Source organism: Phoca vitulina, unplaced genomic scaffold, assembly GCF_004348235.1.
Source record: "Phoca vitulina isolate PV1807 unplaced genomic scaffold, GSC_HSeal_1.0 scaffold14, whole genome shotgun sequence".
NCBI classification, from domain to species: Eukaryota; Metazoa; Chordata; class Mammalia; order Carnivora; family Phocidae; genus Phoca; species Phoca vitulina.
Window position 1 is genome coordinate 6,736,029 of NW_022589717.1, and position 11,713 is coordinate 6,747,741.

General features: G+C 37.5%; 1 protein-coding gene across 6 annotated transcripts in view; it reads left to right on the forward strand.

Moving 5' to 3' along the window:
• The window catches only part of INTU (inturned planar cell polarity protein), an 89,492-nt gene that overhangs the window by 74,453 nt on the left and 3,326 nt on the right, over positions 1-11,713 (forward strand). For 3 of the 6 annotated variants that reach the window (XM_032412796.1, XM_032412797.1, XM_032412798.1), the window contains 3 exons: positions 1,375-1,472; positions 5,207-5,396; positions 8,553-8,710. In XM_032412796.1, the coding sequence (XP_032268687.1) occupies positions 1,375-1,472; positions 5,207-5,396; positions 8,553-8,710 (446 nt within the window). Of the gene's footprint in view, positions 1-1,374; positions 1,473-5,206; positions 5,397-8,552; positions 8,711-11,713 lie in introns of those variants that run through there. The other 3 variants (XM_032412799.1, XM_032412801.1, XM_032412800.1) reach the window with 3 other exon arrangements.

Here is an 11,713-nt window from a genome sequence, read left to right on the forward strand (position 1 = left end):
TTGCTTAATCCTGCTTTCCCTATTCATCTTCCTTCTGTATTCAAGTGTTAACTGAAAATATCCTAGTTGTGGGGGATTTTAGAGGGCTGATCTGACTAAATAACCAATAAAATATTCAGCAGAAACAAAAAGAAAATCAGAAATTTATATATAAATATATAAATGTAAAAATATATATATAAGTATATATGTGTAAATATTTGTGTGTGTATGTGTTACTCTACAGGTTTTTATAGGGTTTTTTTTTTTTATTTTGTTTTGTTTTTATCTGCTTCTGTGAAGGTCTGGTCTCCATAGTTAAGAATTTAAAATGTGATTATAAAGCAAAGAGAATGTTCATTTTTCAGATTGTTTGTTTTTATGATTTTTCCATGTTTTTTTCTCCACAGAAATACCATAATGTATCCAAATGATCATCACAGTAATCACCCTGGGGGATCTTATACTTATTCTAATGATGCTTTTCTTTCAAAACACTTTTGAAACTGTCCTTCGGGTTGGTGGAGGTGACGCCAACAAGGCGTGGAGAAGGGGGGATCTGAAGGGGCACAGATAAGACATGAGATTCTGAGAGTCAGGGCATAAATAGCCATAGGTTCCATCTTCTAATTCCAAACAATACAGCACTCTTGGAGCCCTAAGTGGATGTATTTAGGAAATACATTCTTATTCGTTATCCCAGTCAGTGAAGTTGGTAGGAAGCATAATTTAGGAGGTAATAGATTTAAAGAGCCATGAATTGCTCTTAAGAGAAATTGAATCAGGGCGCCTGGGTGGCTCAGTCAGTTAGCATCTGCCTTCAGCTGAGGTCATGATCGCAGGGTCCTGGGATCGAGCCCCACGTCGGGCTCCCTGCTCCGCAGGAGGCCTGGTTCTCCCTCTGCCACTCCCCCTGCTTGTGTTCCCTCTCTCGCTGTGTCTCTCTGTCAAATAAATAAGTAAAATCTTTAAAAAAAAAAAAAGAAATTGAATCAATCTTTATGATTGAGCCATTAAACAAATTTGATTGAACATCTACTATGTGCCAAGGGCCATGCTACACAGAGGAGATACAAAGCTGGATAAGATACAGCCCATGCCTTTGAGAAGTACAGTCTAGAGAGGGAGGCAAGTACATATACATATAAAATGTAACAAAACTTGATAATGGCTCTGGTAGGTTTTCAAGAAGAACTATCATGTCCTAAGACATGGCCCTGAGATCACTGTTAGCAAAGGATAAACCAAGAGGTACAAGTTAGCATCAAAAATATTTACAGGAAACATTGCAAAATAGTAAGTAGTTCTCTTAGAAGGATTTTCAGTTTTTACACTATTTCTGCTGTTTGATTCCATTCTTAGATACAAACTGATCTACTTAACTGTATTTTTCAGGTCACTAAAAAGAAGGCTACTCTTCCAAATCCATTTCATTTGGGGAACTTGAAAAAGGACCTTTCAGAAAAAGAACTGGAAATATATAACACAATGAAGTAAGAAACTTCCTTATAATATTCTTTTTCACTTAAACATCGTGTCTTTGAGAAAATTTTACAATAAGAAAGTACAAATCCATACCATATAGAGATTTAATTCAAAAATGTAATTATGATATATCTTAACATTATTAAAGATAGTGTCTATGCTAATTTACTAATGTTTTTCATTGCACGTATAGGGAATATGTACTCCTATTACAAAAGATAAAAAAAAAAATAGAGTAATGTTTCAAAATGTGAAAGTCCCCCTTTATCTCTTTTCCACAGGTAACCTCCCTTTTGTATGTCTAATTTTTAAATTATAGAATTTACTATTTTTAGACTTTGGTGGATTCTGTGGTCTGCTGCCCAGATACCCCATAGCCCAGGGTACTCCTTCCCAGTGCTGGGGGTTGGGGGGTAATGGGTGTTAACTACTTACAGCTGAGTCCCTCACTGGCCTTGTTCTCTTTGGAAGTTTATTGACTCAGCCAAGATTACAGTATCTCCTGGGAATAGCCCACATCTAGTGACTAATAGATAAGTGAATACAAAGACTTGACAACTCTAAAAGGCCATCCAGGCTTCAGAGTTCCAAGTAGTATCTGCTGAGACCTTTGTTTTGACTGCAGTGTGGTTCAGCTTCTCCTTTGCTCAGTCCTGCTTCCTTCACACTTCCCCCCACAGGTGTTGTTCCCCAAAGTTCTCCCTAATAAACTTGCTTGCTGCATATCTCTCAGAGTCTCTCATTTTAGAAAAGAGATGAAACTTCAAACTTAGATTAAGTAGGGAATTCTGAAGTAAAAGGAACTGAGTGAGAGGAGCATTTTCAGCAACTTAAGTTGTCTATAATTATTAAAATATAAAATGTTGCATATTCACTTCTTGTGTAGCTATTACGTGGTGACAAGCAGATCTGTCTGAGCTTTGCCTGATGTTTAATTATATCGTGTGGGATCAATTAGTGTATAACAAACACAATTGCACACTTTTATTTGAACAAGCAGACATGTACAAATAGAAATCATATAAAAAAGTTCACTATGACCTTCTTAATCATTGAAACATTTTATAGTAAGTTCAAATATATATGTCACAGAGTTGTCAGAAACAGCTTTTTTTCTGAAGTTAAGGCAAAAACAAGGTAATTTGATCTAATGTGTTAAATTTGGTATTTAATGCCTTCAAATATCATGGCTAATTTTTTAATAGTTAAAAATGTTTTTTAAGCAAATCTAAATCAAACCTTTGTGGAGCTTTGAAACACCTTTCCAAAACCCTAGTCTTCCATTTAACAAAAACTGCTGTGAAATTTTATTACCCCTACATCTTATTTTTTTAATGTGTATGTAATTTTGGCCTTATCTCTAGTAAAAGGAAATGTTTTCCAAGTTCAGTGGCTTAAACATAAATTCATATGTGATGTAAATCATAGGCTGTCTATTTAAAAAGATGCTACAGATGCATATTTATTCTCTTTATTGACATGGGAAGACGTTCATACTATGTAGTTAATTTTAAAAGTGTGACAAACCAGTATATAATAGATTATCCTAATTTGTACGTACATGTTTTTGTAAAATAAAAATATATAACATGTTAAAAATAATAGTACCCACAGCTCATTTAGTAACCAAATCCTATCTATTCTACATTCTCATAATTATTTAATCCATTTAACCCTTACTCTACCTCCTGCAGATCAGGCTCCCATTCTCTAACCTGGTTTTACTGCAATAGTCTCCCAACTCCCAGCCTACCCTGAATCCATTTTCTGCTGCAGGAATGACCTTTCCAAAGAATAAATCTGTCTTAATCTGTACTTTTACAAATACTGTGTCTTCCCAATGGGTAATTGCTTGTTTGATGATTTTTAAACTTTCCGTGTATACACTGAGTTAATATACTCTGAGTTTATGATTTTCTTTTTTTTCTTTTTTTTTTTTTAAAGATTTTATTTATTTATTTGACAGAGAGAGAGCACAAGCAGAGGGAATGGGAGAGGGAGAAGCAGTCTCCCCTCTGAGCAGGGAGCCTGATGCGGGGCTCGATCCCAGGACCCTGGGATCATGACCTGAGCCAAAGGCAGAGGTTTAACCAACTGAAACACCGAGGCGCCCCGAGTTTATGATTTTCAAGAGCTAGTTTTGCTCATTGTGTTGTCAGGGTTTTTTGTTGTTGCTATTGTTTGCTTTTTTTGAGGGAAAGTAAAAAAGACAACAAAAATGTTAATTCTAAACCTCCCTAAAAAGGAATCTTATTAATAGCTCTTTTTAAAGAATCATTTCTGTTCTGTACGTTTTCTTGAATTTGAAGACCTCTGGATTAAAATGTGTGTTTTAAATTATTTTCTTTTTTGAGTAATCATAATTCCTTTTATCTTGACAAATATTTAAGTTTTTATTAATTGAAAAATATCAGCCACCAGTTGTTAGTGAGCCAGCTACCTTCTGGAAAAGTATGGGAAAAATTTATAGATGATCTCCTTTCCTGTCTATCCCTGGTCTCAAAAGAGAACCAAGGCCAGTCACTAATAAGAAGGAGAAATTATTCTGATCCTACGGCCTAATTAACAGTTTAACAGGAGTTTAACTAGCACAGATGATTAAGGCAGGCTGTAGGCTAAGAGCGGAAATATGCCTTTTCTTTGCCCCTGTGCTTAAGGCTGGGGAAAAAAATCAACTGGAGGGATTTCTTTTAAATAGACATTAGGATTAGAATGGGGGCAGCTTGAATGTTTGAGAGACAAATGGAGAATTTCTGTCCATATGTTTAAAGATTGCCAATCAGAAGTCATCAATGGAGAGGAAAAAGCAAGGTTTAATGGAGGAAGCTTCAGAGTTAGCTCAACTCAGCCACTTAGCTATGTGACCTGGATCAAGCAAGTTAATCTGAGATCTCTGAAGATTGATTTCCTCATGGTTACAATGAGGGTAGTAATACTATTGAACATCTCACAGGGTCATTATGAGAATTAAGACTAAGGTATTTTAAAGCACCTACCCTGGCACATAGAGGGTACTCAGTAGATGATTATTATTATTTTGTTGTTGCTGTTATTGTTGTTCTTTAGCTCTTCTTACCACTGGTAGAAATAAGCAGTATTTATAGATTCTACTGGCCTGTCTGAGACCTAAATAGGGGAAGAAAGGATGGAGAAGAAGAATGGAGAAATGAAAATAGTAAGAGAACATGGAAGGGAAGGAAGACTGTAGTGATGAGTAGTAGAACACTACAAGTAATTGCCATAGTATTCCAGAATATTAACCCAGCTTTGCAGTTGGTAATAATAATTTTATTTTTCTTCAGGATCATCAATTTGACTGTTATGCTACTAACTTAAATGTGTTTATTTTGTTGGAAGATGTTCTTGTATGTGGTCAACTCTAGGCTGATACCTTATTCATGACTCGTAGGTATCTGGGCCAGATAGGGGCTGAGTTATTTATTACCAACCATGGAAAAAGACGGGTTTAGCCAACTTGGGTTGTTTAGCAAAGGAAAAGTTAAGTTGTTTGTATTTGGTGTATATTTATCCTCACATACCATGTGATACTTGCCTCCATTAAGGGATCGATAATAACCCTAGCCTGTACCCTAGTTAAGGAGAAAATGGGACTTAAATGGTTGGCCTAGTTTCCCTGCCCTGATTAAAAGTTTGGAGTCTACAACATTCAAAATGAAGCAATATTTTTAAGTTTACTTAAATATCTTTTTTCTTTTTTTCTCCTTTTTTTGTTCTTTTCAAGATTAACATCTGGTCCTGAGAACACACTTTTCCACTATGTTGCCTTAGAAACTGTGCAAGGGATCTTTATTACTCCTACCCATGAAGAGGTGGCACAGCTAAGTGGCTCTATCCACCCTCAACTAATAAAGAATTTCCATCAGTGTTGTCTCTCCATTCGTGCAATTTTCCAACAGACACTGGTAGAAGAGGTATAAATAGTTTTGTCAATTCTGTTTCCAGATTTCTAAATATTCTCCTAAAAGCTCTTTAACCAGTATGTCCAACAATGACAGTTTTTATATAAATTTTTTTTAGCAGTCACCCAATCTAACTAGAGTACACAATCTAACTTGAGTGCCAAAAGGATTATACTCATAATATTTAACTTAAAAGCTTTGTTTCATAATACTGATTTTGATGTCCTGGAAAGCTATTCCAGAAAATGGAGGACCTGTGTTTTTCTATAGCAAAGTAGAATATGGTAGTTTATAATGTAAATTAGCCTCCATGTTTGATATCTGTGAGTCAGCCATTACTTGGACAGTAGTATCTACCAGTTAAGTCTGATAATTCTTTAAGTATTCTATCAGTAGTATAAGGTATTTTGTAACATAATAGGTTAAGGTACAGTGGTAGACACAATACTGTTGCAAATGTTTTAGCCACTTGGTTCATTCTTGCTTGCTTGTAGTAATATTGTATATAGTTAAAGAATCAATTAGATTATCTTAATGGCAGGGAAAAGTATGTGTTGATTTCTTGAAAAGGATAAATGTACAGAAGTTTGCTTGTCAATGGTCAAACATCACACAGCCAAAAACAAAAAACAAAACTCCTCTCTGAAGATGACTGTAATGTATATAGCAATATGTGTGTTAAGAATGTTAAAATTGTGAAGCACTTGGGTTTAAAGGTAGTAGAACATTGGGCTGGGAATAAGGAATCCTGGACTGAGCCTCGACTCTTCCTATTTCCTCAGCTATAAAATAAGTGGGCTGAATTATGCTGTAGAACTCATTCAGCAATAAAATTCTGTGTCTTGTAGGATTTTTTTTTTTAATTTTCTTTTCTTTTTTGAGAGAGAGAGAGAGAGCGTGCAAGTGGGGGGAGGGGCACGGGGAGAGGGAGAGAGAGAATCCTAGTAGGCTCCATGCTCAGTGCAGAGCCCGAAATGGGGCTTGATCTCACCACCCTGAGATCATGACCTGAACCGAAATCAAGAGTCAGACACTTAACCGACTGAGCCACCCAGGTGCCCCTTACAGGATTTCTTCTTTGAGCTCTCAGAAATTGGTATGCAGCAAAATGTTATGTCCAACCGTTTATCTCTATGTGCTTTGTGGTCTTATACACCTCCTTTCCTTTTAATATAACTGATAGATTCTATAAGGAAATCTTTCATTAATAGTTCAGTAATAGTAATGCAGTTATTCAGTAATAGTAATGTAAATTAGCCTTTCCCATATTATTGAACTATTGAGGTATCCACTATGCACTAGACACTACTCTGGTGCTGGGGATATAGCAGTGAACAAAGTCCCTTTCTTCATGAAGCTATTACTAGTGGGAGAGTCCGCATTGTGTGAATAGAGGTCTGGGTTCTTGGATTCCCCCATGAAAGACTTACGTGAGGATCTGTACTTGAATAAAAACAGCCAGAAGGAAGGTAGCAAGCATAAAACAGTTTATTAAGGACAGTACACTCTCAAGGTGAGAGAGTGGGCAGGCCCAGAGATGGCAACTGCACCAGGTTTAGAGGCATCTTTTCTTTTTATGTTTGCATAGGTTATGGGTCACAGCTAGGACAGTCTCCCACTGTGGTGGTTTCCAGTCATCTAAGGGACTCCTTCTGGTTAGGAGTAGGTCCTACTCGCAACTACTGGTCCTACAGGGTTCTTACCAGAACTGTCATGGTCATCTTCCTCCATGGAGGGGAGGGGTTGAAACCACAATGTAAATATATTATAATGAAGCTCTCTGTTACCCTGGGGCAGTTGAAGAGGACAGCACACTTCTCCACCCATGGCTCTTGGTCTGTCAGCCCAGGGCTGTTGGAAGCCTTAATTTAGGCCAAGATGTTAAAAGCCACAAAGTCAGGATGTTGTGCCCTCAGGCTTCTAATGTGTCACCTATTTATCACCACCTCCAGTGGTGCCTCCAGCTCATGTCTAACTAACTGCCTACTCTATCAAAGCCTGTATTCTAATGGGAAAGACTAATGAACTGGCAAGTAGTATAGTATGTCAGGTAGGATAAGTTTCAAGAGGAATAGTAAGATGGGATAATATCTGAACAAAGACCTGAATGAAGTGAGGAAGCAGTCTGGAGGCAGGGCTTCCAGACAGAGGAAAACAAATGCAAGTGTGCAAAGCCACAGAAGTAGGAGTGACTGAGAATGCTGGAGCCAGCGGGGAGGAGAGTGCTAGGAGTTGAGATGGCAAAGGTTAGCAGGGCGGATTGCACATGGCCTGATAGAGCCCATGGCCTGATAGATTTATGGACTTCGCGGTTTGTTCCAAAGGAGATGGGAAGCTCTTGGGACAGTTCTGAGCAGAGGAAGGACAGGATCCTATATTTTTGAAAGGATCACTCAGGCTACTACTGTATGAAGAACAAGCTCTGTAGGGTAGTGAGGCTGGAGGCAGGGACCAGTCAGGAGGCTATGGAAATTCTCAAAGCAAAAAATGACAGTGGCTTCTAGATTCTGGATATATTTTGGAGGGTGAGCAAAAAGGATTTGTTGATGGATTAGAGAAGGATTTTGAGAGAAACAAAAGAAACAAGGATCACTCCACTAAGTTTTAGCCTGAGCCTTACAAAAAGTCTTTTTATTCCAAATGAGTCCTTGTTTTGCTAATAATTTAATCAATGGGAAATTTAGAGTATATGCATGAAAGGAAGAACAATACTGTTTTAAGTATGTGTTTTAATTTTATTATAAAATTATCTATTTAGTAACCTAGCCATTAGTAATCTATTTATTAAGCACCTCCTATGTACCAGGCCTTGCTGCTTCAAAACACACAAAGATGAATAGCACATTGTCTCTGCCCTGGAAAAAAGCATATAATCTACTGGGGAAGACAGACCTATAAACTGCTAATATAATTAATGTAAATACTAATAATATAGGGCTATGAACAAAATGTTTTCTGGGAGATTTCAAGGACACTTTATCCATGAAATCTCTTAGGAGATGGTATTTAAACTAAGTATGATGAAGAACAGATATTTTCCCACAGATAGGAAGAGTGTCATTCCAGGCACTTAAGTATTAGGATCAGCCAATTCAAATCTGTATGTGAAAACATTTTAAAGTAACATTATTAATACCAGTTAATACTAATAATACATTTAATTTACAGAAAAAGAAAGCACTAAATCGTGGAGATCATTCAGGTTCTACAAATTCCATATCTTCTCTTAACCCTGTGAAAGAATATGGTGTGTTGTTTGAATGCTCGCCTGAAAAGTGGACAGATCAGAGAAAAGCACCACCAGTTATGGCTTACTGGGTAGTAGGGTAAGTGGGGAGAAAAAGTATTTGAAAGTGAAGTAAAAAGTTAGAAAAGTGAAAGAAAAATGGTAAAAGAGATAACCATTTTAAGATGTAGGCATGGAATTATTAATCTAACTATAATATATATTTTTAAGGCTTTTATTTCTATATTTAAGTAATCTCTCCACCCGACGTGGAGCATGAACTCATGACCCCGAGATCAAGAGTTGCATGCTCTTCTAACTGAGCCAGCCAGGTGCCCCTCTAATTACTATAATATTTTAATACATTTTAGAATTTTGTTTTATTTACTAAGTATCTCCTTTAAATTCCTCTCAAGTCTTTCTTTCTTTTTTAAAATTTATTTTTAAATTCAAGTATAATTAACACACAGTGTTATATTAGTCTCAGGTATAAAATATAATGATGCCACAATTCTATATATTACCCAGTGCTCATCATGATAAGTGCACTCCTTATTCCCCATCACGTATTTCGCCCATCCCCCCACCCACCTCCCCTCTGGTAACCACCAGTTTGTTCTCTGTATTTAAGAGTCTGGTTTTTGGTTTGTCTCTTTTTCTTTGTTTGTTTTGCTTCTTAATGTCTACATGTGAGTGAAATCATATGGTATTTGTCATTCTCTGACTGCCAAGGCTTTTTCTATTAAAATAAAAAGCTGATTCAATTACCTTATAAAATTAACGTAGTAATATGCTAAAAGATAATGATTCCACAATTTTACTGCTATTCCCTTCCTTCCATCTCTCCTTCCTTCTTTTCTAACCTCTCTCCTTTCTTTTCCTCTTCCTTCTTCTTCTCCTTACTCCCATCCACCAACTACAAGACCTGCCTGACCTAGCCTTTGCCCACCTCTTTCCACCTTCTATCATTCCTTCTCCATCTACTCTGCACAGCCACATTGGCATCCACTGACTTGTTCCTGCAATCCATTCTGTGTGAAATGTTCTGCCTCTTAACCTTTGTATGTCTGGTTCTTTGATATTCAGATCAGTGCTAGCCTCAAAAAGAGAATCCGGGATCTCTTTCCTGCATTAAAGTGGCTACTCAGTTATTATTGACTTTCTTTTTTTTTAATTTTATTATGTTATGTTAATCACCATACATTACATCATTAGTTTTTGATGTAGTGTTCCATGATTCATTGTTTGCGTATAACACCCAGTGCTCCATTCAGTACGTGCCCTCTTTAATACCCGTCACCAGGCTAACCCATCCCCTCTTCCCCTCTAGAACCCTCAGTTTGTTTCTCAGTCCATAGCCTCTCATGGTTTGTCTCCCCCTCCGATTTCCCCCCTTCATTCTTCCCTTCCTGCTATCTTCTTCTTCTTCTTCTTTTTTTTCTTTTTTAACATATAATGTATTATTTGTTTCAGAGGTACAGGTCTGTGATTCAACAGTCTTACACAATTCACAGCGCTCACCATAGCACATACCCTCCCCAATGTCTATCACCCAGCCACCCCAACCCCCCCACCCCCCACCATTTTCTTGTCTCCCCTTCACTAGAAAGTTAGCTTTATGAGGTCAGGAATTGTATCTGTCTTGTCCACCACTGGCACCTGCAACAGCACGTGGCACATAGTCACTTGATAAATACGTAACAATTTAGTAAATGGAGTTGTGCTTCACAAAATGTGGTGGTGGGAGGGTGGTATGGCAAACACAAAGATAAAGTCATAGTCGTTGCATGAACGGTCTTATACCCACCAGAAGAAATATGAAATATGCTCAAATATATATGTATTTATGGATAGAGAAATTTTTTTAGATAGATAGAATAAATTAGTTGATACAGCCAAATGCTATGGGAGTTCTGAGGAAGGGGCAAAAATCTACATTGGGATTATAAGGAAAGGCTTACAGATTCCATTTGATCTAGTTTGAAAATGAATTAGATTTGAATAGAACATTCTAGGAAAAGGATAGGATGAACAAAGACCAAAACAAGGGAAATCATAAGGCATAGCAGTTGAGTAGACTGACTTGCTAGGATAAGGGAGTGACAGATGCAAAGATAAAATGAAAGATCAGGTTGGAAAGCTAAGTTAGGACCACTGCAGAGAGCCTTCAATTCCTGACTAAGGAATTTAATTTTGAGTGAAATGTTGAGGCACTGAAGGTTCTTTGAATTGGGGTAAAGAATTGGTGGAGGAAGGGACACAGAGTTAGGTGAGACCAATGTTACTAGACACCTACCGTGCAGTACTAAACTATGTGACAAACATTATCCAAAGCAGTGATCCTGTGTGTTGGTCCATGAGATTTAGAATCACCTGAGTCACTTGTTAAAATCAGAGATGCCTGTGGCCCACCCCAGACCTACTAACGGAATCTAGGGTAGTGGGACTCTGTAATTTTAGTAAGCTCCTTGTGATTGTGATGTGTAACCAAGCAAGCTTGGGAGGAGCATCAGCATACGCTCAACTCTGTGTAGTGTGATCAGAGCTGTGCTATCGGAAGATTAAGCTAGGAGCAGCAAAGGGCCCGTGGTGCGGACACAGAGAAGATAGAGATAAAAACAGGTGTACATGCAGGTGTGCAGCGGAGCCTCACTACATTCACAACAATTGGACTAGAAAGAATCAAGACGTATTGAATTATGATGACGCAGATCTATATAGAATAGAGAAATTTAAGGAAGTCAGACAAAATATCCCTGATTTAAACTGTCTGATTTACATATACTAGTGTTGACTAAATCTTTAAAAAAATCAAAGTTTCAGTGGTATCTCCAATTCAATACTCTGTGCAAAAAGAGCAATCATATAATGTTTTTGTTGTTGTTTTTTTTAGGATTTTATTTATTTGTTTGAGAGAGAGATAGTGACAAGAGAGCACGAGCAGGGAGGAGAGGGAGAAGCAGGCCCCCCGCTGAGTAGGGAGCCCAATTCAGGACTTGATCTCAGGACCCTGGGATCATGACCTGAGCCAAAGGCAGACGCTTAATCCACTGAGCCACCCAGGCGCCCTCATATAATGTTTTAATAATAATTAACATTTAGA